Source organism: Halichoeres trimaculatus, unplaced genomic scaffold, assembly GCF_033239565.1.
Source record: "Halichoeres trimaculatus isolate MK-OKI-2021-1 unplaced genomic scaffold, fHalTri1.1 fHalTri1_scaffold_7, whole genome shotgun sequence".
NCBI lineage: Eukaryota > Metazoa > Chordata > Actinopteri > Labriformes > Labridae > Halichoeres > Halichoeres trimaculatus.
The window spans coordinates 21,415,917-21,442,345 of NW_027437185.1; the positions used below are offsets into that span (position 1 = coordinate 21,415,917).

The 26,429-nt window shown below is 42.1% G+C and overlaps 2 protein-coding genes across 4 annotated transcripts; one reads left to right on the top strand and one right to left on the bottom strand.

Moving 5' to 3' along the window:
- The first annotated feature begins 494 nt into the window (after positions 1–494).
- Positions 495–22,872, top strand: tmco6 (transmembrane and coiled-coil domains 6). Of its 3 annotated transcripts, XM_074673712.1 has the most exons (19): positions 495–710; positions 793–916; positions 1,404–1,510; positions 1,599–1,711; positions 1,792–1,975; positions 2,272–2,376; positions 2,585–2,676; positions 2,761–2,877; positions 2,985–3,099; positions 17,187–17,367; positions 17,524–17,618; positions 17,730–17,897; positions 17,996–19,520; positions 19,719–19,865; positions 19,980–20,090; positions 20,591–20,647; positions 20,733–20,876; positions 20,953–21,066; positions 21,352–22,872. In XM_074673712.1, exons 3-13 carry the CDS (start codon positions 1,487–1,489, stop codon positions 18,113–18,115), a joined length of 1,314 nt encoding a protein of 437 aa, XP_074529813.1. In that variant the 5' UTR covers positions 495–710; positions 793–916; positions 1,404–1,486; the 3' UTR covers positions 18,116–19,520; positions 19,719–19,865; positions 19,980–20,090; positions 20,591–20,647; positions 20,733–20,876; positions 20,953–21,066; positions 21,352–22,872. The 3 variants fall into 3 exon arrangements, with proteins under 3 accessions (XP_074529813.1, XP_074529811.1, XP_074529812.1); XM_074673710.1 differs by lacking the exon at positions 793–916; XM_074673711.1 differs by lacking the exon at positions 793–916 and having other exon boundaries at positions 20,798–20,876.
- A 185-nt stretch (positions 22,873–23,057) lies between these two features.
- aldob (aldolase b, fructose-bisphosphate) lies at positions 23,058–25,978 on the bottom strand. Its single transcript, XM_074673713.1, has 9 exons — positions 25,838–25,978; positions 25,053–25,165; positions 24,742–24,953; positions 24,586–24,640; positions 24,331–24,491; positions 24,162–24,245; positions 23,894–24,068; positions 23,589–23,788; positions 23,058–23,314 (listed from the first exon to the last, which is right to left on the bottom strand). Exons 2-9 carry the CDS (start codon positions 25,162–25,164, stop codon positions 23,219–23,221), a joined length of 1,095 nt encoding a protein of 364 aa, XP_074529814.1. The 5' UTR covers position 25,165; positions 25,838–25,978; the 3' UTR covers positions 23,058–23,218.
- Positions 25,979–26,429: the final 451 nt, after the last annotated feature.

A 26,429-nucleotide genomic window follows, 5' to 3' on the forward strand; every position in this document is an offset into this window, starting at 1 on the left:
AAAATCAGTAATAAACAAGGAACCCAGGTGAACCCAATACATTAACAACCACAGTATAATTACACATTAAAAGCTAACAAAGAGATGAGATCATGACAGATTTAAGAGGATGAGATCAGAGCAATTTTGTCAGATAAAATTTGTTGACATTCAGCAAAATATTTACAACATAAGAAAGTTTGTTCAAAGTGTAATTCATGCAATTACTGCACAGCTAAAAAAAAAAAGGTTTGCAGAGCCTGATGAACAGGCCCTTCCATGAGTTCGTTTCATCACATCATCACATAAAATAAATGTTAGATAATAATTCTATCAGTAAATAACATAATTTTGAACTTACTAGAGTAAACGTTTAGTAATGGACTAGCTAGTAATCCACTTTAACACAAGGGTTCCAAATCTGCAGTCCTGAATCTGCAGCCTTTAGGTCTGCAGACGCCTGCCAACCAGTGTATCCGCCAGGTGTCGCTGTAGAAGGTTGTGAACCGTAAAGAATGAGGAAGAAGAACTTCTTCTACGTTTGGTTCTGCGTATGGTTTGGTTCCCTGGCGGCTCTGATGTCCTCCTTTCTCAAAGTGTACTAAGCAACTGACATTTATTTTAACGCTGTTACAAGCAGATGTGGAGATTGAACAAAGTTCGCCATAAAGATGGTTGCCATGGAAACAGCCTCGACGAGCTTCGGATAAAGAGGCGTGAGCACGAGACAGGTGAGTTTGGCCAATTTTTGGAGCATTAAGCATCGTTAGTAAGTTGGTCTTTAACTAAAGTAGTTTTTGTGGCATTTTTCAGAGGAAATTAACGACAACAACCATTATGTTCTACTCCGTATTACGGTGGCCCTGAAGTGCAAAACACACAAACATCAACCACCAAAAATAACATGCAAAAACTAAAGCACAAACTCTAACGCAAAGTAAGTTGAACGTATTTTGATTCAAGTTATACCTACGTTGTGATACTGGATATGCTGTCAACTTTTTATTTAAATGAGTTTGTGTTTGCTGAAGAAGCTTTTGGCCGCTCAGATAAAAGAACTATTCTCCTATTCTAAGCCCGCTGCATGGGCTGGGAAATCGTTCTCCCATCTCACTGTGTGTCAACTACTCCAACAAAAGCAAATCAAAACATACTCAAAATATACTATACTTGTGTTTTCTTCTCTGTTTTTATGTTTTCTTTGATATTGTTGTGTTGTCTTTGGTGTGTGTGTGTGTGTGAGAGAGAGAGAGAGATAGAGAGAGTGTGTGAGTGTTTTGCACTTCGGGGCCACTGTACCTTATATCTCGAATTCTTCTTTTTTTTACAAGAACATCAAATAACAGCTATGTTACTATCAAAGCCTCAATATCAAGATCATATCAAATAGGAAAAGATAACACTTGAAAATGTATACATGTTAGCACTAAGGCGGGCACGCAGAGATAATCAGCTTGTGAGTAAGAGACTTCTGCTGAATGAAGATGAGGACCACTCAGACATCCCCATGGAAAGTGACTTTGAGGAGCAGGTAAGACAGTCATTATTACAATGACGGATAATATTTGAATAGCTCTTATAAAGCTTAAAGTAACCTAAACATTCCCCTGTTTCCTCAGGACCTGGTTAGTTTGTTCCACAAACTTCAACAAGGTGGTGCAGAAAGAGAGGTTCACCTGAAGGCCTTGAGCAAAGCTCTCCATGACCCCTCAGCACAGCTAACTTTCATCAAGTATGGTGGTCGTCTACTTTCACAAAAATATCAAATCTTTATTTCTCCAGCTTTACAAAACTGTCTTCCTCATCCCATAGGCAGGAGAACAGCATGCACCTTTTGGTTGGTTTCCTCACCGGCTCAAATGCTACATGCCGCCTGCAGGCTGTCCGCTGTCTTCATGAGCTGTCTCACTCTCCACACACAAAAATAGCACCAGCATGTCTGCCTGCCACGCCTTACCTGCTCACTTACCTGTCTGGCCAAAGCACCAAGTTCTCTGTGAGTACCTGTGTTTACCAGGCACTAGGTTATGGTATTACATATTATCAGTCAGTGTATCATTCTACAACAATGCAACTATCCGTAACTATCTTATTTATTTTTTCAAAATGAGGAAAACTGACATCTACATCTGTATGATTTTAAAATCCATGTCCTTTATTTAATTTCTGTCCAAAATGAAAAAGGTTGGTTGATTATCTAGTCTTTTTAAGGGAGTCAAGCAGACCACATGACTTTGTTGTGTTACATTGATACTGGAGTGTTTTAACTTTTTTCTCTTCATGTGCACTCAGGAGCTGTGTCTCTACACACTGGGTAACTTATGTCCAGAAAGTGATGTTGTAAAAGAGAAACTCCTTGCTCAGGGAATCATACCAGCCTTGGCCAACTGTATAGAGGTAAACTAACAGCTTCAGTAATACATCAGTTGACGAGCACCTCAACTATATCTCAACTATGAAGTTTCTTGGTGTACATCTTCATTCATTTTTATTGGTGATGCAAGCAGACTAAATCAAAATCTAAAACCCCACATGCTCCTGAATTAATGCTGCTCTGAGTTAATAATGCTAATGTATCTCACTTAATGTTTCTTCACATTTACAGAATCAGAGACATAATCTTGCTGTGGTGGAAGCTGCAGTGTTTACCGTTTCTCAGCTTCTTCAGGGCAAAGATGCATCACAGAAAATAACCCCGTAATATCATTTAGATATTTTATAAAAACATTTTATGAAGTCTTCCTCACCATAATCACTGTCAATCCCATTCTGTGTCTTTAGGATGATCTTGGCCACCAGTTTACCATCACATCTGTTATCAGTCCTGACCCCTGACCCCAACTTTGGCCTGGCACCTGCAATTGAGTGTGCATGGTGCCTGCATTACCTCACCTGCAGGTTAGAGCCGAAGGGACCCTTAACAAGTGTCATCCTGGTGATATATTAATTGTGTGTACTTGTGCATTTTATTCATTTCTTTCCTTTCTTTTTAACCCTTCATGTAGCATGGAGGATAGCAGAGTGCTGCTGTCCCTTGGGACCCTGCCAAAGTGTAGTTCCCTGTTGATGTCCATAGGTGGTGCTATGTCTGAGGGGAACAAAGAAGACAGAATAGAGCTGGTGAGAAAAAATAGACAAATTTGTAATTTTGTCACTCTTGTTGCCTTTTTTGGATTTTTTAGGGTCCTCGGCCTGAGCCAGGGCACCTTCTAGCAGGGCTAGAAGGTGCCCTCGGCCGAAGGCCGAGGGCACTATTGTTCCTGCTGCGTTTCTTTCTTATTAGGGTCCTCGGCCTGAGTGGAGGACACCTTCTAGCAGGGCTAGAAGGTGTCCTCCGCCGAAGGCGGAGGACACTATTGTTCCTGCTGCGTCCTTTCTTATTATTATTCCACACCGTCAATGAACGCTAATTAGACCCCCTAAACGTGCTCGAAAACTCACCAAAATTGGCACGCACATCAGGATCGCGGAAAAATTCGAGAAAATACCAAACATGACCCCCTACATCCCATAATAAGCTCTATAGCGCCACCTAGGCACACGCTAAGGGCCCTAGCTCGGGCTAGGAATGTCGTAGAGAGATGAAACCAACACCAAAACGCTCGTGTCACCGAGACGCAAAAATCATACGCTGCTACCCTGGACCTATCTCCCACAGGAAGCCGGCTATTTGCCTCACAAAATTACAAAAAATTTTTTTAACCCTTTCTGCAAAAATTATACCCCCTGAAACCAAAAATGGTACATGCTTGAAAATACCATCACATGACAGATTAGACCCTGCTCTCCAAAAGTTGTTCAGGAAGTTGTTGTTTCGGGCCCTGTTTTCGAATGGCGAGCCCTCAAAGTCACAGACCGCTTTTGGCCGTTTTTGGATTTCTCCATGTTAGCAGATGAAGAGAACCGATTTCAGGTCAAAACACACATTCTACTAGTGTCGCATTTGGGCCTCTAGACAAAAAACTACAAGTCATAGAGCTTTAAAAAATACATGGTTGGATTCCTGACAAAATTGTCTACAACCATATGATATTTTTACACAGATTAAACCAACATTGTGACCTACAGGACAAGTAGTTCGGACGTTTCTCATAAATAAAAAATCCATTTCTAGCACTTTTCCAGCGCTTTTCCAGCGTTTTTGTGACGCATTTGGGCTTCTAGACAAAAAAGTATAACTCGTACAGCTTTAAAAATGCCAGAAATGGATTCCTGACAAGATCTTCTATCAAATATGATATTTTTGACAAAGATTGGGATAAAATTGTGGACTCTGTGAGGACTTCTTTACATTACATGCCTGATAAACTCTCAGTCTCCTCTCTGTTTGGGGTTCTGTCACGCTAATTAGAATTCCAAGCATGCAGCAGGTGATGTCATTCAGCACAGCAGAGGATACGTTGCCATGGTATCAACTGACTCCCAGACATCCCATAATATTCTCTCAGAGCCATTAGGCTCACTTTCACCCTATGCACACCAAAACAGCCCTAACTGGGGCTAGGAATGTCGTAGAGAGATGAAACCAACGCCGAAATGTTCGTCTTATTTTGATGGACACATTGGAGGGAAAACCGGCAGGAGCCCGAGGACCCGTCTAATGCTGCTTGCAGCTTTAATTATTATTATTCCACACGCGCTTTGAACGCTAATTAGACCCCCTAAACATGCTCGAAAACTCACCAAAATTGGCACACATATTGTGAGTGCCAAAAAATTTGATAAAATAAAAAAAATTAACACCCAACATCCCATAATAAGCTCTCTAGATCAAAAACCTCTAAAACACACACTTAAACAGCCCTAGCTGGGGCTAGGAATGTCGTAGAGAGATGAAACAAACACCAAAACGTTCCTCTCATTGAGACGCACAAAAAATATAGGAGGTATTTTTGCATTGCTCCAACAGGAAGCCGGCAATTTGCCCGCCAAAATAAGAGTTTTCAGAATTTTTAGCCTTTCTACAAACATTAACTTGTCAATAACCAAAAATGATACAAGCTTGAAAATTGCCTCACATGACAGACCAGACCCTGTTCTACAAAAGTTGTGGAGGAAGTTGTTGTTTCTGGCCTGGATTTCGAATGGCGAGCCCTCAAAGTCGCCGACCACGCAATGTTAACAGATGGGAGAGCAGCCCTCGCTGAGCAGTTGGGCCTCTAGACAAAAAAGTAAAAGTCGCATAGCTTTAAAATTGACATGGTTGGATTCCTCGCAAAACTGCATATAAGACATGTATATTTTGACACAGATTAGGTCAACATTCTGGCCTACAGGATGAGAAGTTTGTCCCCTTTGGGAATCTCATCCTCCTGCACTTCTGTGAGGATGTCACTCACTGATTAGGAGTTCCACACAGCTGGTCACATGACTCAGCAGAGGCAACAATGACTCTCTCCTCCATTAAAGTGCTTATTAGACCCCCTGAACATGCTCAAAAACTCACCAAAATCGGCACACACATTTCAAGCATCAAACTCTTCAATATAATACCAAACATCCCATAATATGCTCTCTGTCCACATCTACAACATTCAAACAGCCATAGCAGCCAGTAGGAATGTCCTAGAGAGATCAAACCAACATCAAAATGTTCATCTCATTAAGAAGAACAAATTATTTGCTGACACCCTGACCTTTCCCAGACAGGAAGTTGGCTATTTCTCTTCAGCACAGCAGAGGATACGTTGCCATGGTATCAACTGACTCCCAGACATCCCATAATATTCTCTCAGAGCCATTAGGCTCACTTTCACCCTATGCACACCAAAACAGCCCTAACTGGGGCTAGGAATGTCGTAGAGAGATGAAACCAACGCCGAAATGTTCGTCTTATTTTGATGGACACATTGGAGGGAAAACCGGCAGGAGCCCGAGGACCCGTCTAACGCTGCTTGCAGCTTTAATTAGGGTCCTCGGCCTGAGCCAGGGCACCTTCTAGCAGGGCTAGAAGGTGCCCTCGGCCGAAGGCCGAGGGCACTATTGTTCCTGCTGCGTTTCTTTTTTAAGGGTCCTCGGTCAACGGAAGAGGGCACCTTCTAGCAAGCTAGAAGGTGCCCTCGGCCGAAGGCCGAGGGCACTATTGTATTTCGTTCGTTTCTTTCTTATTATTAGGGTCCTCGGCCTGAGCAGAGGGCACCTTCTAGCAAGAGCTAGAAGGTGCCCTCGGCCTTCGGCCGAGGGCACTATTGTTCCTGCTGCGTTTCTTTTTAGGGTCCTCGGCCTGAGCCAGGGCACCTTCTAGCAGGGCTAGAAGGTGCCCTCGGCCGAAGGCCGAGGGCACTATTGTTCCTGCTGCGTTTCTTTTTAGGGTCCTCGGCCTGAGCCAGGGCACCTTCTAGCAAGAGCTAGAAGGTGCCCTCGGCCGAAGGCCGAGGGCACTATTGTTCTTCGTCCGTTTCTTTTTTCTTATTATTCCACGCACCCCGAGAACGCAAATTAGACCCACTAAACATGCTCAAAAACTCACCAAAATTGGCACACACATTGCCAGCGCCAAAAATCGCGATTTGATACCAAACATGATCCCCGACATCCCATAATACTCTCTCTAGAGCCAAAAAACCTCAAAAAATAAAACAAAAAAACACACAAAAACGGCCCTAGCTGCCACTAGGAATGTCGTAGAGAGATGAAACCAACACCAAAATTTTCAGCTCAATGAGACGCAAAAATCATACGCTGCTACCCTGGACCTATCTCCAACAGGAAGCCGGCTATTTTGCCTTTCAAAATAAGAGTTTTCTGCATTTTTTCCCTTTCTGCAAAAATTATCTCCTCTGAAACCAAAAATGACACAGGTTTGAGACTACCATCACATGACAGACCAGACCCTGCTCTACAAAAGTTGTGAAGGAAGTTGTTGTTTCGGGCCCGGTTTTCGAATGGCGAGCCCTCAAAGTCGCCGACCGCTTTTGGCCAATTTAGGATTTCTCCATGTTAGCAGATGAGGAGAACAGATTTCAGGTCAAAACACTCACTACTAGTACTTCTACTTGTGCCGCATTTGGGCCTCTAGACAAAAAACTAAAAGTCATAGAGCTTTAAAAATGACATGGTTGGATTCCTGACAAAATTCCCTACAACCATAAGATATTTTTACACAGATTAAGCCAACATTGTGGCCTACAGGACAAGTAGTTCGGACATTGCTCTAAAATAAAAAATCCATTTCTAGCACTTTTCCACCGCTTTTCCACCGGTTTGTGACGCATTTTGGCTTCTACAGAAAAAAGTATAACTCGTACAGCTTTAAAAATGCCAAAAATGGATTCCTCACAAGCCCTTCTATTAAATATGATATTATTGACACAGATTGGGGTAAAATTGTGGACTCTGTGAGGATTTCTTTACATTAGATGGCTGATAAACTCTCAGTCTCCACTCTGTTTGGGGTTCTGTCACGCTAATTAGAACTCCACGCATGCAGCTGCTCATGTCACTCAGCATAGCAGAGGATACGTTGCCATGGTATCAACTGACTCCCCGACATCCCATAATATTCTCTCAGAGCCATTAGACTCACTTCCACCCTATGAACACCAAAACAGCCCTAACTGGGGCTAGGAATGTCGTAGAGAGACGAAACAAACACCAAAATGTTCGTCTCATTTTGTTGGACACATTGGAGGGAATACCGGCAGGAGCCCGAGGACCCGTCTAACGCTGCTTGCAGCTTTAATTTTTTCTTATTATACCACCCGCCCCGAGAACGCAAATTACACCCCCTAAACATATTCAAAAACTCACCAAAATTGGCACGCATATCAGGATCGCGTGAAATTGCGATTTGATACCAAACATGACCCCCGACATCCCATAATAATCTCCATAGAGCCAAAAAACCCAAAAAACACACTTCAACGGCCCTAGCTCAGGCCAGGAATGTCGCAGAGAGATGAAACCAACACCAAAACGTTCAGCTCATCGAGACGCACAAAAAATATAGGAGGTATTTTCGCGTAGCTCCAACAGGAAGCCGGCAATTTGCCCGCCAAAATAAGAGTTTTCTGAAAATTAAGCCTCTCTACAAACATTAACTTGTCAATAACCAAAAATGGTACCGGCATGAAAATTGGCTCACATGACAGACCAGACTCTGTTCTACAAAAGTTGTAGGGGAAGTTGTTGTTTCTGGCCCGGTTTTCGAATGGCGAGCCCTCAAAGTCGCCGACTTCGCAATGTTAACAGATGGGAGAGGAGCTTCAGTGAAGCAGTTGGGCCTCTAGACAAAAAAGTAAAAGTCGCACAGCTTTAAAAATGACATGGTTGGATTCCTCACAAAACGCTCTTCAAGAAAATCATATTTTTACACAGATTCGGTCAACATTCTGGCCTACAGGATGAGAAGTTTGTCCCCTTTGGGAATCTCATCCTCCTGCACTTCTGTGATGATGTCACACACTGATTAGGGGTTCCACACAGCTGGTCACATGACTCAGCAGAGGCAACAATGACTCTCTCCTCCATTAAAGTGCTTATTAGACCCCTGAACATGCTCAAAAACTCACCAAAATCAGCACACACATCTCAAGCATCAAACTCTTCAATATAATACCAAACATCCCATAATATTCCCTCTGTCCACATTCTGACACATTAAAACAGCCATAGCAGCCAGTAGGAATGTCCTAGAGAGATCAAACCAACATCAAAATGTTCATCTCATTAAGACGAACAAATTACTTGCCGACACCCTGACCTTTCCCAGACAGGAAGTTGGCTATTTCTCTTCAGCACAGCAGAGGATACGTTGCCATGGTATCAACTGACTCCCTGACATCCCATAATATTCTCTCAGAGCCATTAGGCTCACTTCCACCTATGCACAGCAAAACAGCCCTAACTGGGGCTAGGAATGTCCTAGAGAGATGAAACCACCACCAAAATGTTCGTCTTATTCTGTTGGACACAGTGGGGGGAAAAACCGGCAGGAGCCCGAGGACCCGTCTAACGCTGCTTGCAGCTTTAATTAGGGTCCTCGGCCTGAGTGGAGGACACCTTCTAGCAGGGCTAGAAGGTGTCCTCCGCCGAAGGCGGAGGACACTATTGTTCCTGCTGCGTTTCTTTTTAGGGTCCTCGGCCTGAGCCAGGGCACCTTCTAGCAGGGCTAGAAGGTGCCCTCGGCCGAAGGCCGAGGGCACTATTGTTTTTCGTCCGTTTCTTTTTTATTATTCCACCCGCCCCGAGATCGCAAATTAGGACCCCTAAACATGCTCAAAAACTCACCAAAATTGGCATGCACCTCACAATTGCGAAAAATTGCGATATGATACCAAACATGACCCCCGACATCCCATAATAATCTCTCTAGAGCCTAAAAACCTCTAAAAACCACTCAAAAACACACAAAAATGGCTCTAGCTCGGTCCAGGAATGTGGTAGAGAGATGAAACCAACACCAAAACGTTCATCTCATTGAGACGCACAAAAAATATAGGAGGTATTTTTGCGTAGCTCCAACAGGAAGCCGGCAATTTGCCCGCCAAAATAAGAGTTTTCAGAATTTTAAGCCTTTCTACAAACATTAACTTGTCAATAACCAAAAATGGTACCGGCATGAAAATTGGCTCACATGACAGACCAGACCCTGTTCTACAAAAGTTGTGGGGGAATTCGTTGTTTCGGGCCCGGTTTTCGAATGGCGAGCCCTCAAAGTCGCCGACCACGCAATGTTAACAGATGGGAGAGCAGCCCTCGCTGAGCAGTTGGGCCTCTAGACAAAAAAGTAAAAGTCGCACAGCTTTAAAAATGACATGGTTGGATTCCTCACAAAACGTTCTTCAAGAAAATCATATTTTTACACAGATTAGGTCAACATTCTGGCCTACAGGATGAGAAGTTTGTCCCCTTTGGGAATCTCATCCTCCTGCACTTCTGTGATGATGTCACACACTGATTAGGAGCTCCACACAGCTGGTCACATGACTCAGCAGAGGCAACAATGACTCTCTCCTCCATTAAAGTGCTTATTAGACCCCCTGAACATGATCAAAAACTCACCAAAATTGGCACACACATTTCAAGCATCAAACTCTTCAATATAATACCAAACATCCCATAATATGCTCTCTGTCCACATCTACAACATTCAAACAGCCATAGCAGCCAGTAGGAATGTCCTAGAGAGATCAAACCAACATCAAAATGTTCATCTCATTAAGACGAACAAATTATTTGCTGACACCCTGACCTTTCCCAGACAGAAAGTTGGCTATTTCTCTTCAGCATAGCAGAGGATACGTTGCCATGGTATCAACTGACTCCCTGACATCCCATAATATTCTCTCAGAGCCATTAGGCTCACTTCCACCTATGCACAGCAAAATAGCCCTAACTGGGGCTAGGAATGTCGTAGAGAGATGAAACAAACACCGAAATGTTCGTCTCGTTTTGATGGACACATTGGAGGGAAAACCGGCAGGAGCCCGAGGACCCGTCTAATGCTGCTTGCAGCTTTAATTTTTTCTTATTATTCCGTCCGCGCTTTGAATGCTAATTAGACCCCCTAAACAAATTCAAAAACTCACCAAAATTGGCATGCATCCCAGAATCGTGAAAAATTTTCGTTTAATACCAAACATGACCCCTGACATCCCATAATAAGCTCAACAGCGCCACCTAGGCACACGCTAAGAGCCCTAGCTCGGGCTAGGAATGTCGTAGAGAGATGAAACCAACACCAAAACGCTCGTGTCATCAAGACGCAAAAATCATACGCTGCTACCCTGGACCTATCTCCAACAGGAAGCCGGCTATTTGCCTCACAAAATTAAAAAAAAATTTTTTTAACCCTTTCTGCAAAAATTTTCTCCTCTGAAACCAAAAATGGTACAGGTTTGAGACTACCATCACATGACAGACTTGACCCTGCTCTCCAAAAGTTGTGAAGGAAGTTGTTGTTTCTGGCCCGGTTTTCGAATGGCGAGCCCTCAAAGCCGCCGACCGCTTTTGGCCAATTTAGGATTTCTCCATGTTAGCAGATGAGGAGAAAAGATTTCAGGTCAAAACACTCATTCTACTAGTGCCGCATTTGGGCCTCTAGACAAAAAACTACAAGTCATAGAGCTTAAAAAATTACATGGTTGGATTCCTGACAAAATTGTCTACAACCATATGATATTTTTACACAGATTAAGCCAACATTGTGACCTACAGGACAAGTACTTCGGACGTTTCTCATAAATAAAAAATCCATTTCCAGCACTCTTCCATCTGTTTTGTGACGCATTTGGGCTTCTAGACAAAAAAGTATAACTCGTACAGCTTTAAAAATGCCAAAAATGGATTCCTCACAAGCTCTACTATCAAATATGATATTTTTGACACAGATTGGGGTAAAATTGTGGACTCTGTGAGGATTTCTTTACATTAGATGGCTGATAAACTCTCAGTCTCCACTCTGTTTGGGGTTCTGTCACGCTAATTAGAGTTCCACTCATGCAGCTGGTGATGTCATTCAGCCTAGCAGAGGGATACGTTGCCATGGTATCAACTGACTCCCTGACATCCCATAATATTCTCTCAGAGCCATAAGGCTCACTTCAAGCCTACACACACCAAAACAGCCCTAACTGGGGCTAGGAATGTCGTAGACAGATGAAACCAACGCCGAAATGTTCGTCTTATTTTGTTGGACACATTGGAGGGAAAACCGGCAGGAGCCCGAGGACCCGTCTAACGCTGCTTGCAGCTTTAATTTTTTTCTTATTATTCCACACCGTCAATGAACGCTAATTTGACCCCCTAAACATGCTGGAAAACTCACCAAAATCGGCACGCACATCAGGATCGCCAAAAAATTCGAGAAAATACCAAACATGACCCCTGACATCCCATAATACTCTCTAGAGAACCAAAAAACCTAAAAAAAAATACACAAAAACACACAAAAACGGCCCTAGCCGCCACTAGGAATGTCGTAGACAGATGAAACCAACACCAAAATTTTCAGCTCAATGAGACACAAAAATCATACGCTGCTACCCTGGACCTATCTCCAACAGGAAGCCGGCTATTTTGCCTTTCAAAATAAGAGTTTTCTGCATTTTTTCCCTTTCTGCAAAAATTTTCTCCTCTGAAACCAAAAATGGCACATGCTTGAAAATACCATCACATGACAGACTAGACCCTGCTCTCCAAAAGTTGTGAAGGAAGTTGTTGTTTCTGGCCCGGTTTTCGAATGGCGAGCCCTCAAAGCCGCCGACCGCTTTTGGCCGATTTAGGATTTCTCCATGTTAGCAGATGAGGAGAAAAGATTTCAGGTCAAAACACACATTCTACTAGTGCCGCATTTGGGCCTCTAGACAAAAAACTAAAAGTCATAGAGCTTTAAAAATTACATGGTTGGATTCCTGACAAAATTGTCTACAACCATATGATATTTTTACACAGATTAAGCCAACATTGTGGCCTACAGGACAAGTAGTTCGGCCATTTCTCTAAAGTAAAAAATCCATTTCTAGCACTTTTCCAGCGCTTTTACAGTGTTTTTGTGACGCATTTGGGCTTCTAGACAAAAAAGTATAACTCGTACAGCTTTAAAAAAGCCAAAAATGGATTCCTGACAAGCTCTTCTATCAAATATGATATTTTTGACACAGATTGGGATAAAATTGTGGACTCTGTGAGGACTTCTTTACATTACATGCCTGATAAACTCTCAGTCTCCACTCTGTTTGGGGTTCTGTCACGCTAATTAGAACTCCACGCATGTGGCTGGTGATGTCATTCAGCACAGCAGAGGATACGTTGCCATGGTATCAACTGACTCCCAGACATCCCATAATATTCTCTCAGAGCCATTAGGCTCACTTTCACCCTATGCACACCAAAACAGCCCTAACTGGGGCTAGGAATGTCGTAGAGAGATGAAACCAACGCCGAAATGTTCGTCTTATTTTGATGGACACATTGGAGGGAAAACCGGCAGGAGCCCGAGGACCCGTCTAATGCTGCTTGCAGCTTTAATTTTTTTTTTTTCTTATTATTCCCTCCTCCAGTAAATCGCTTATTAGGTCCTCTTAACATATTCGAAAACTCACCAAAATTGGCACACACCTTATGGATGCCGAAAATTTTCGTTTGATACCAAAAATGACCCCCGACATCCCATAATAAGCTCAATAGCGCCACCTAGGCACACGCTAAGGGCCCTAGCTCAGGCTAGGAATGTCGTAGAGAGATGAAACCAACACCAAAACGCTCGTGTCATCGAGACGCAAAAATCATACGCTGCTACCCTGGACCTATCTCCAACAGGAAGCCGGCTATTTGCCTCACAAAATATTTTTTTTTTTTTTTAACCCTTTCTGCAAAAATTTTCTCCTCTGAAACCAAAAATGGTACAGGTTTGAGACTACCATCATGTGACAGACCAGACCCTGCTCTACAAAAGTTGTGAAGGAAGTTGTTGTTTCGGGCCCGGTTTTGGAATGGCGAGCCCTCAAAGTCGCCGACCGCTTTTGGCCAATTTAGGATTTCTCCATGTTAGCAGATGAGGAGAACAGATTTCAGGTCAAAACACTCACTACTAGTACTTCTACTAGTGCCGCATTTGGGCCTCTAGACAAAAAACTAAAAGTCATAGAGCTTTAAAAATTACATGGTTGGATTCCTGACAAAATTGTCTACAACCATATGATATTTTTACACAGATTAAGCCAACATTGTGGCCTACAGGACAAGTAGTTCGGCCATTTCTCTAAAGTAAAAAATCCATTTCTAGCACTTTTCCAGCGCTTTTACAGCGTTTTTGTGACGCATTTGGGCTTCTAGACAAAAAAGTATAACTCGTACAGCTTTAAAAATGCCAAAAATGGATTCCTGACAAGCTCTTCTATCAAATATGATATTTTTGACACAGATTGGGATAAAATTGTGGACTCTGTGAGGACTTCTTTACATTACATGCCTGATAAACTCTCAGTCTCCACTCTGTTTGGGGTTCTGTCACGCTAATTAGAATTCCACGCATGTGGCTGGTGATGTCATTCAGCACAGCAGAGGATACGTTGCCATGGTATCAACTGACTCCCAGACATCCCATAATATTCTCTCAGAGCCATTAGGCTCACTTTCACCCTATGCACACCAAAACAGCCCTAACTGGGGCTAGGAATGTCGTAGAGAGATGAAACCAACGCCGAAATGTTCGTCTTATTATGATGGACACATTGGAGGGAAAACCGGCAGGAGCCCGAGGACCTGTCTAATGCTGCTTGCAGCTTTAATTAGGGTCCTCGGCCTGAGCAGAGGGCACCTTCTAGCAAGAGCTAGAAGGTGCCCTCCGCCGAAGGCGGAGGGCACTATTGTTCCTCGTCCGTTTCTTTTTTCTTATTATTCCACACCGTCTTTGAACGCAATTTTGACCCCCTAAACATGCTCGAAAACTCACCAAAATTGGCACGCACATCAGGATCGCCAAAAAATTCGAGAAAATACCAAACATGACCCCTGACATCCCATAATACTCTCTCTAGAGCCAAAAAACCTCTAAAAAAAAAATAAAAAAACACACAAAAACGGCCCTAGCCGCCACTAGGAATGTCGTAGAGAGATGCAACCAACACCAAAATTTTCAGCTCAATGAGACGCAAAAATCATACGCTGCTACCCTGGACCTATCTCCAACAGGAAGCCGGCTATTTTGCCTTTCAAAATAAGAGTTTTCTGCATTTTTGCCCTTTCTTCAAAAATTATCTCCTCCGAAACCAAAAATGACACATGCTTGAAAATACCATCACATGACAGACTAGACCCTGCTCTACAAAAGTTGTGAAGGAAGTTGTTGTTTCGGGCCCGGTTTTCGAATGGCGAGCCCTCAAAGCCGCCGACCGCTTTTGGCCGATTTAGGATTTCTCCATGTTAGCAGATGAGGAGAAAAGATTTCAGGTCAAAACACACATTCTACTAGTGCCGCATTTGGGCCTCTAGACAAAAAACTACAAGTCATAGAGCTTTAAAAATTACATGGTTGGATTCCTGACAAAATTGTCTACAACCATATGATATTTTTACACAGATTAAGCCAACATTGTGGCCTACAGGACAAGTAGTTTGGACGTTTCTCATAAATAAAAAATCCATTTCCAGCACTCTTCCATCTGTTTTGTGACCCATTTGTGCTTCTAGAGAAAAAAGTACAACTCGTACAGCTTTAAAAATGCCAAAAATGGATTCCTCACAAGCTCTACTATCAAATATGATATTTTTGACACAGATTGGGGTAAAATTGTGGACTCTGTGAGGATTTCATCACCAGAAGTTTTTCTTAAACCCCCCTCTCCACTCTACTTCTCTTCTGTCACGCTAATTAGAACTCCACGCATGCAGCTGCTCATGTCACTCAGCATAGCAGAGGATACGTTGCCATGGTATCAACTGACTCCCCGACATCCCATAATATTCTCTCAGAGCCATTAGACTCACTTCCACCTATGCACAGCAAATCAGCCCTAACTGAGGCTAGGAATGTCGTAGAGAGATGAAACAAACGCTGAAATGTTCGTCTCATTTTGTTGGACACATTGGAGGGAAAACCGGCATGAGCCCGAGGACCCGTCTAATGCTGCTTGCAGCTTTAATTATTATTATTATTCCACACGCGCTTTGAACGCTTATTAGACCCCCTAAACATGCTCGAAAACTCACCAAAATTGGCACACATATTGTGACTGCCAAAAAATTTGATAAAATAAAAAAATTAACGCCCAACATCCCATAATAAGCTCTCTAGATCAAAAACCTCTAAAACACACACTTAAACAGCCCTAGCTGGGGCTAGGAATGTCGTAGAGAGATGAAACCAACACCAAAACGTTCGTCTCATTGAGACGCACAAAAAATATAGGAGGTATTTTTGCGTTGCTCCAACAGGAAGCCGGCAATTTGCCCGCCAAAATAAGAGTTTTCAGAATTTTTAGCCTTTCTACAAACATTAACTTGTCAATAACCAAAAATGGTACAAGCTTGAAAATTGCCTCACATGACAGACCAGACTCTGTTCTACAAAAGTTGTGGAGGAAGTTGTTGTTTCTGGCCCGGTTTTCGAATGGCGAGCCCTCAAAGTCGCCGACAACGCAATGTTAACAGATGGGAGAGCAGCCCTCGCTGAGCAGTTGGGCCTCTAGACAATAAAGTAAAAGTCGCACAGCTTTAAAAATGACATGGTTGGATTCCTCGCAAAATTTCATATAGGGCATGTATATTTTGACACAGATTAGGTCAACATTCTGGCCTACAGGATGAGAAGTTTGTCCCCTTTAGGAATCTCATCCTCCTGCACTTCTGTGATAATGTCACACACTGATTAGGAGTTCCACACAGCTGGTCACATGACTCAGCAGAGGAAACAATGACTCTCTCCTCCATTAAAGTGCTTATTAGACCCCCTGAACATGCTCAAAAACTCACCAAAATCAGCACATACATTTCAAGCATCAAACTCTTCAATATAATACCAAACATCCCATAATATTCCCTCTGTCCACATTCTGACACATTAAAACAGCCATAGCAGCCAGTAGGAATGTCCTAGAGAGATCAAACCAACATCAAAATGTTCATCTCATTAAGACGAACAAAATACTTGCTGACACCCTGACCTTTCCCAGACAGGAAGTTGGCTATTTCTCTTCAGCATAGCAGAGGATATGTTGCCATGGTATCAACTGACTCCCTGACATCCCATAATATTCTCTCAGAGCCATTAGGCTCACTTCCACCTATGCACAGCAAAATAGCCCTAACTGGGGCTAGGAATGTCCTAGAGAGATGAAACCACCACCAAAATGTTTGTCTTATTCTGTTGGACACAGTGGGGCCAATACCATGATAGAAGGGCAAAACCGGCATGAGCCCCGAGGACCCGTCTAACGCTGCTTGCAGCTTTAATTTTGAATTTGTTCTTTGTACTTTAAAGTGTGTATGATTTTCTTACCTGTGAAAACTTGTTTTGATGGTATCAGCATGAAATGGAAATTCCTCCTCAGCTACTTCAAACATGCTTGAGACAAATAGATCATGACCCCATGAAAATGAACATTCAAATCTATATCATTATCAGTTACAAAGCATTTTTTTGCTGATGCATTTGAGGCATCAACATGACTGACCTCTGGATCAGATCTCATCTCATCATATCTCTCAAGCTGAAGAAAAAGAGTGACTACGACGATTCTTTGACTGTCAGTATTCTTCCTCTCCAGCTCATCTGTCCTCTGCTCAGGTGTGTTGGAAATCTCCTCTCCTCTTGCTCGGTGGAAGACCTGAACTCTCAAATTGGTGATGTTGGTTTTGTCGGGACTTTGTGTGCACTGCTCCAGGCTTTTGTGCAGACTCAGCCAGCCTTGGCCAGAGAGAGTGCCTGGGTCCTCAATAACCTTACAGGTATGAATGTCTGTATCAACACTCCTGATTTTTGCTGTTGTATTATACAAGCAGAGAAGAAATGTTTTGGACATGTTTAAGTGCAAAGGTGTGGAGTGGGCTGTCCTTTTTTGTTGTTTATTCCATTCCAATGTATTTTCAATCCCTTTGCTACAGCTCACTCCAGTGCTTTCTGCTCCTCTCTGCTGGACCTCAACCTGGTCCCTGGACTGATTCAGCTCCTCCCTTTCTCTCGGGGCATAAACACCATGGTCAGTGAAAGCCCAAGACAAACTGAAACTTAACTGCTATCATAAAGTATTTTACTTTGGCGGTGTAATCAGTCTTACTGCTACTGCTGTGTTGTTTTTTCTTAAACTCAGATCCTGAGAGTTCTCGCTAATGTTGCCTACAAGAAGCAGGAGTTTTGTGTCCAGTTGGCCCAGCTGGGATTGCTGTCTGCACTGTGTGCCACACTAAAAATGGCTGACAGAGCCATAGTGACTCTAAGTTTGGATGTCCTGTTCATGCTGGTTGTGAGTAGTCCACAGGTGAGTTCAAGAAACCTTTGAAATAACCATGCTTTAATAACTACAATCTTTAACCACGTCTAGAAATTGTAACTGTCTGATTTATTTTATGTCTTCAGGTCACAGCAGAGTTTGTGAGGCAAGACGGTCTTTCACTGTTAGAGGCTCTTCAGTACAACAGCGATTGGAAAATTAGACAAAGAGCAGCATATCTTCTTGAGAAACATCTACTGTCTTAAACATTTTAATGCTCTAAGTACTTTCATATCATGGGCTTTTTTCCAGTAAATCATGACTACATTATTAAAATTAAAAAAAAAACTTTTCACATGTAAATAAAAAAATCTCCCAAGCTTTTATAACGCACAGAATGCCACATTAGATCACTGGGTTGTACCTTTAAATGCTGGACGTTTTATGCCTTCTTAATATGATCTGTGGTCTTGATGAAATGAACCATTATTGTGAGATATAAGTGACGTTGTAAATCAAATTAGATGAAATTTTTGGGTTTTTTATATGTCTATAAACTTCTCCATGTTCAGATGGATCTATATGACTGTGAATATCATAAAAAAGGATGAAGTGAAAACTCGCTGTTAGTTTTTTAGAGGATTAAATGTGTATTTTGAGCTGAAAGCACCGAGTCGTCATTAATTAAACTTTGAAATTTTAAATTTATTTATTGATTTATTCATTAATCAATGAAACCAACTAACAAGTAAATGTTAAACCAAAAGGTTTCCAGAGCTGAGTATTCTCTGTGTACTGAAGTATCCCTTTTGTTGCGCTTGAGTGTTGGTTACAGGGAACTGCCTTAGAGAAACTGCAAAATGATTTAAAAAGAACACCTGGTTTGATATAATGAGGTGTTTTTGTAACCTCCTGTGTCAGACATGAATAAATAAGGTCCCTATAAAAATAATGGAAATTATGAAAACAGGAAATGAAAGTGATCTAATGTTGATTAGAACTGAGCATAGTTTTGATAAGCTGCAATTTTTTATGGATCCTTTGCCCTGTTTTATTTTGTTTGTTTGTTTAAAAAAAAAAATTAACAAAACCTTGCTTAGTTTAACTTGACAAAAAAATATCCGGACCCTGCTGGTTTCAACAGTAGTTTAATAAAAAAATAATAAACAACCAGTAAAGACCAGCTGCATTTTCTATTTCTTAACAATATAAACTTCATGTTATTTCACGATTTTGAAAAAAGATTCTGTAAAGCTCAATTGGAGAGTGTTTTACAAAGCTAAAACATTTTTTAAACCAATGTAGATATTACAGTGAATCAAGATATTTGCATGTTGTAACAGGGCAGTTTGATGCATACAAACACAAAATGATTTTTGGTTAAACCACCTTCAAAAGAACACGATAAAGAAAAACAGTCGTATTTGGAGAAGCGCCTTATCACACAATCTTTCATCATTGTCTCTTGTGATGATGAAACCAGACTTCCTGTGTCCGAGATTTCAACCTCTTGTGGTCACAGAGAACTTTCTTTGTCGGGGAAAAACCTCAGCATGCCAACACAGACTTTGGCTCCTCCCCTTGGTGCTGAGCCCCAGCTCTCAAATTTCTCCACTTCCTCTGTCCACCCACAGTCTCCCCTCTGCTGCTCGACAAGAAAACCAGAACAAGGTGGGTCATCGCATGTTTTTCTGTTTATCTCTGGATTCTCTCTGATTTCTTTTACAATAATGTATACAGCAAGTTTCTGAACTAAGCTCAATCATTCTGTGTCTTCATATTTGAATGGCAGATTGTCATAAACAAACCATGCTTCCGAAGGCTTTTGATTCGATTAAGTCTTGTTTTCCTTTCCCACATCAAACACAGAGAAGCCTGCTGACGATGGAGGGCACTGAGTCAACAACTAGAGAGAACACAACTGCAAAGGATAAGAATCAGGATGCAGACAACACTGTGCTCATGTCCAGCAAGCCTCTGCATCGATTTGTCCAAAGACAGCCCAGGGCTCTTGGGGTAATGTACCGTAAACTCCAACCTCTCATGTTCAAAACAAATCTGATGTGAAAACAAGAACACCCAAAGACCATCTGCAAACTGTTAACACGCTGTGGGCATGTTTTCTCCTAGATCGTCATCGTGATCTTTGGCTGTGCAGAGCTCCTGATGGGATTTCAGCTGGCCGGAGAAGTTGAGATTAACTCGAGTATGATCTACATCCCCTTCTGGCAGGGAGTCCTGGTACATAACATATGAAAGGCTGGTTAGCAGCTTGACATGTTGAATACTTTAAAAAAGTGCACAGATTTCAATAAAAAACAGGAGGATTACAAGATGCAGTATTCTTCAGGGTATTAAAAGCACAGATACTATGATGGGAAATGTTTTTATGCACATCTATAGAGAGTTGTATGACAAAAGTTAAACTTCTCATGTTTGTGGAATATGAACCTGCAGCTTTGCGTAGCAGCCTCAGCACAAGAGAAGAGCTCAGTCTGAGGGTTTTAAAGCAACACCAACACCTCTATAACTAATTCAGTATAATTTGAAAAGAAGAAAAAAGATGACAGATCGAGTTTAGCAACAAGGTTTTCCTCAAATGAGAGCTACTGTTCACTGCTCACTTACTTCAAAGAAGCTCCGATTGATTTTTCGAGTCATCATACAAGCAAACTTGATGCTTGATAAATCACAATAAGTCATTCAGAAATATGATGATAACTTTTTTGTCCTTGTTTTAGTTTCTTGTCTGTGGAAATCTGTCAATCTTCACTGACATCCATCCATCCAAGAAAATGGTATCTGTATCATGATTCTGCTTTCCTTTTTTAACTTCTCCATGAAAAAAAATGCAGCTGATCTTTATGAACTTGTCTTTGCCAGGTGACGGTGTGTTTGGCCATGTATGTTGTTTCTCTCCTTGGAATCACCGTCTCTTTTGGCTACAGGATATTCTGCCTCGTTAGATACAGTGACTTAACTGGGTCTAGATACCACAGAGAGAGTCCGTGGGAGCTTTACAGACTGGTAAGAGAGTGAAAAATTTAATTAAACTGAAGTTGGATGCAGGTTTCTTTTAACCGTTTCTTTCTTTTTGCTTCAGGAGCAGCTTTTTGGCATCGAAGGTGTACTGTTCACCTCCTCTCTGTGTGTGTCTGTGATTCTCATCTTCCTGTGTGTCATCTCACGCTTGGCTCTGAAATCAACACGCACTCAGGTACTGAGATATGTTTCATTTACACCTTTTCAAATGCTTCACCTCCTGAAATCAGAAGTTTTTAATAAGAAAAGTTGTTCATGAGAAATCTTAAAGGAACTGATTTACAAGACATCATAGGGAGTTACCATCAATTTAGAAACAAAACAGAAATGTGACCTTAGGGCTTGTGAAATTCCTAATCATTTATAAGAAATACAGTATATAAAAGAGCATGTGTTGATATAAGAGACTGTTGTTGTTGTTATTGTTGTCCCTTATGTGTACCACTTTCATTCTTTACAGATTATTGTCCATCACATCCCAGCACCACAGAGAGTCACGTCATCAAACTGAGATCAGCCTCTTTGGTCTTATTAGTCTAACACTGGTTTTCCTGCAGTACAGTTACCCTGAGTAGTTTCCCTCATTATATTATGTTACCTTAAGGCAACAGCAATGTAGCCAAGCAGAAATGTTTCTCTCTGTAATTGTGTTCAAAAACAAAAAACTAAACTAAACCAAAGAAAGCTCAGCTGTGAAGGACAGGATTGCAAACAGTTTGGGGATTTCATCACCTAAAGAACATACAATCACTAAAATTGGAGGAATCTCTGTACAAAAGGGAAAAGGCTAGGAGCTGTGATCTTTGTGGCCACCATGCAACACTGCAATGAATCGTTGCATAGACCCAAACAGCATTTCAAACCCTTTGTCTGTGAGCACACTTTGGTGCTGCATCCACAAACTATGCCATGCAAAAGAGGAAATCACGCATAAGAGTGACCCAGCCACTTCTCTCAGTCTGGGCTCATTTATAAACTGCGTCAAAGAGGAAACATATTCAGCAGTCAAATCAAAACTTTACTTTATTTTTTGGAATCATTGACATGACATCCTCTGTCTTAAAGACCAGAGGGACCATCTAGCTTGTTACCTGTTCAAAAGGCGGCATCCATTATGGTACAGGGAGAAAGAAACGAAAAACTAAATTAGACACCATGGAGACCCTGTAGAGACCCCTTAAACTGTTGAGCAGCTGAAATACTTTGGAAAGCAAAATTTGGACATTTCACTTTCAAAACTCCAGAAACGGGTCACCTTGGTTCCTACACATTTACTGAGTGGTTTTGAAAGAAAAAGGTAAACTTTTTTGTTGTTTTATTATCTGCTTTGTTGTTTATGCACTAGTTTTTGGTGATATCTTTGTGGATAAATGATTCATAAACAATCACAACATGTTTTTATTAACCTTTTATACAGTGTCAACAGTATTTCAGAATCTGTGTTGTTTTTTAACATGCTCTTGCAGGTGCAGGTCTCGTGTACACACTGTATGTGTCACACTTGTCTCAAGCAAAACAACACTGTTTGAAGTTACTTATATGTGAAAAGAGTCATCTCATTTTTATACTAAAGCACTAATACAGACGAGATTAAGTCAACAAGGATGTGGTAATATGTTAGCTCACGTCTCTGTATTTTCACCAGCTTCACATTACATTAGAGTGAAAGTTTAATAGGATTTTCAGCCTGTCATTATTTTGATGGGTTATCACTGTTAAACCTGAACTCTTGTCAGTATGCCTGATAAACACCCATGTTATCTGTTTTATTATTATTACAGGATGAGAAGTATATTTCTCTTTATCACTATGCATAATCATGTGAACCTTTGAGGAAGTCGAGAACTTCTTGCTGTGTCACTTTGGGATTTTGTTTTCTTGCACAAATAGTGACAACACTAAATTGGCACTTGCTTTTTCACTAGAGGGGTGCAATGTATGAAATGTTTATTGTCTTGATTAAATACAGAATGAAACCAGACTTATGCTCTTGAAAATGATCTGTTAGAGATGCATCATGCATCAGTCAAACCACTCATAGTGCACATATCACAACTGTCTTTAGTTGCCATCCCCTTCATTGTTGCATAAGCATACTGGTATTTTCAAAGTGCTGTGTTTGTGATACAAGTGACAAAAAAACAGCGAAACCCCAAAAATGTTGGTCTTTGCATTTATTTTCAAGTCATTTGACTGAGTGGCAAACAGTAGTTCATATATTTCAACAGAAATCTTCCCCAGGTGTTGGCAGCATGGGGGAAAAATCCAGCAGAGGCATTTCTTTTGGTCATATTTGGTCCTTGTGCATTGTTTAATGTTCACGTTATTTAATAAACGTAGCTAGCAGTAAACAGAGTCTGCGTGGAGGCCTGGTCAGCTGTGCCGGTGGGCTTGTACTCTCCTTTGGAGGCCAGGCCATTGATCTGCAGGGACAGACACAGAGGTGGAGTGAGGGCAAAGTCAAAGCTGTGTTAATGATCAGCCCAGTTACTTAACTACATTAGTTCAAGACCAAAACACAAAAGCTTTCAGATAAATCATTTACAGCTCAAATAAAGCAGGGTAACGCAAGATAAGAGTCTTTTAACAGCTAGTTCTGTGCACAGTTAACAACTACATCTTGATAAGCCAGTGTTTTTGAGATATTATATTTATTAGTATATATATATGATAGCTGTTCACACCCTCTGAGATTACCTTAGCCCTGTTGCAGAATGCTTCCTGTGCAGCTGCCTTGTTGGCAGCTTTGCCCTGCCATGCTGACAGAGCAGAGGCCTGAAGTGCACGGCCATAAGAAAAGGTCAGCTTCCAGGGGCGATGGAGGGGCACCTGGTTGATTGCGCTTAGGTTAATGGAGGCCTCTTCCTCGCTCTGACCACCAGACAGGAAGCAGATGCCTGGACGACACAGAACATAATGCTTCAAAGTAGGAAATCACTTAAAGAGGAAAAAATGTAGGTTTGCCTTGTATTATTACATTGAAACATGGTCTGAATGCTCACCTGGCACAGCAGCAGGAACACTGCGCCTCAGAGCTGTCACTGTAGCCATAGCAACCTCCTGAGGGGTGAACTTCTTGGTGCAGGAGTGTCCAGCAGTGACCATGTTGGGCTTGAGCAGAGTGCCCTCCAGGTACACGTGGTGGTCAGACAGAGCCTTGTACACAGCAGCTAGAACCTGAACATAAAGAAGCACATTTATGAGAACATTTACTCTAAAATATCATCTAATGGGAAACATTTGGCTGGCTGAGTCATGAAGGGTACACACCTTTTCTGTGACGTACTGGCAGCGCTGCAGGTCGTGGTCACCATCAGGAAGGATCTCTGGCTCCACAATGGGCACCAGGCCATTCTGGTATTGAACATTCAGAAATGTTAAGTCAGGATTATCAACACCTCCCAGGAAAGTGTCCCACTTAGTACAGCTGTGCACAGACCTGTTGGCAGATACTGGCGTATCTGGCAAGAACGTTAGCGTTCTCTGCAATGCCGAGAGCCGAAGGGCAGCCATCTGAGATCTTCAGCACACACCTCCACTTGGCGAAGTCACAACCGTCTTTTTTGTACTGAGCACAGCGCTCTGAGAGGCCATCAAGACCTGAAGAAAAGAAGAATCACAATATTGGGCTATCACTGGATTCAAAATGTTGAGAATTTGCTGCGAGAATTTGTTCGTTGTTTTGTTTCTGTACCCTGTGTGGTGGTCTCTCCATCTGTTCCATTCAGACCAGCTGTGCCTTTGTCCACCTTAAAAAAAGTAAAACCAAACTTAACCCCTGACAAAAAAGCATCACGAAGATCTTAAAATGAGTACATCTGATACGGCTCATCCCCATCTGGCTCCTTACCTTGATGCCGACAACAATGCCCTTGTCCTTGATGACCTGGGGGAAGAGCTTGCCGCTGTCTGATTTCTGGTAGAGTGTCTCATGAAAGAAGATGACCCCACCCACACAGTTAGAGATGGAGTCATCAGAAGAGAACAGGATGTCACGGAAGCAGCGGCGGTTCTCCTCAGTGTTCTCGACATTGATCTTCTGGAGACGCTTTCCCATGGTTCCTTGAGAGAAGAGGGTAAGGAAAACAGTATCTGTCACACTCTGCAGCCCTCCCTTTTTACAGACCAATACTCTACAATAATTGACATCTTTAGGCTCACCGGTTGATTCATCTGCAGCCAAGATTCCCTTTCCAGGAGCCACGATCCTCTGAGCGATGTCAGAGAGCTCCTTCTTCTGCTCCACGGTCAAGGATGGGAACTGATGAGTCATCCTAAGAGAAGAGAAGAGAAACAATTCAAGACTGCAATAAGTATGAGGAAGATGTTCTTGTTTTTCCTCTAAAACAAAAGAAGTCTGCCTCTTAACTCCATCTCTTGCAACACCTCTGTAAATATTTGGCTTGCATGACAGAACTTTGGCCCTCAAACAGATAAGTTCTGCCAGTTCATAGTTCATGGTGCGCAACAGGATGCCTCCTGATAGTTTGTGGAAATGATCCACCCATAGTGGCCTGATATAAAGGCAAAGACTTCAAGTCTTCAGCATTAACTGTACATGAAGTATGGGAGAACATGAACATCAAGTCAACATGGACGGATGTGTGTTCCCTCTCAAATATTTGCACAAACTCAAAGACACCAACTGATATTGAAGCCCCAGCAAATACAAACACAAAAAACACACAGCACATCTTTTGTAGAGAACAATGGGAAAAGTGCAACTCAAACACGTGGACTTGACAACTTTTTAATATAGTTTGGACCTGAAGATTAAATTCACATTGGCACAATGAATTCAGCCGCTGCACACTTGTACGCATGTGGAACTACGAGGACAATCTACTTTAGCAGAAAAATTGAAAAATTCATCAGCTAACTTTTCAAATAAACTGTTGGGCTCCAGCAACAGAAAACATGTGCAAAACTCCAAAGGTGTGACTTACTTTGCAACCTGTTCTAACAGCGACGGCAAGTCAAGTGGCAGACAGCCTCCAAATCCTCCACACTGGGACTGATCGAGAAGGCCGGAAAGTGGACACAAAGCTGTATTTATGGCGTGGCTGGAGCCGAGGAGGAGGTGCTCGTGATGTGGCGGGGCGTGTGTCGCCCCGGTAACGCAATTGGCCTGGAGAGGCAGACAGGGGCGGTATCAGCACACCGTGGCTTCATTGTACTATTGTGGACTTTAAGCTCACATTCAGGAGTAGGGGAGGATGAGTTAAAAAACAAGAGGGAACATTGTGTGTCGTCTCGTACGAGTTATAAACTGGAACCCTGCATGCGTACACGGATCCAGGCACGCCCCTCTTTAGCTCATGATACTCAGCTGCTGGGACTTATGATACATTTTAAAGATAGCTGCGAAGCTGCACAGCAGGTTTCTGCCTTTCCTTTGTCTGGGTGAAAGTGTAGATAACGATAGATATCAGCTTTCTTCCTATGAGTGAAAGCACAGAGATTCGGCAAAACTATGTAATTTCATATCTACTATTGTGAACTGTAACCTGAGTACCCTTTTTTCTTTACAGTGTAACC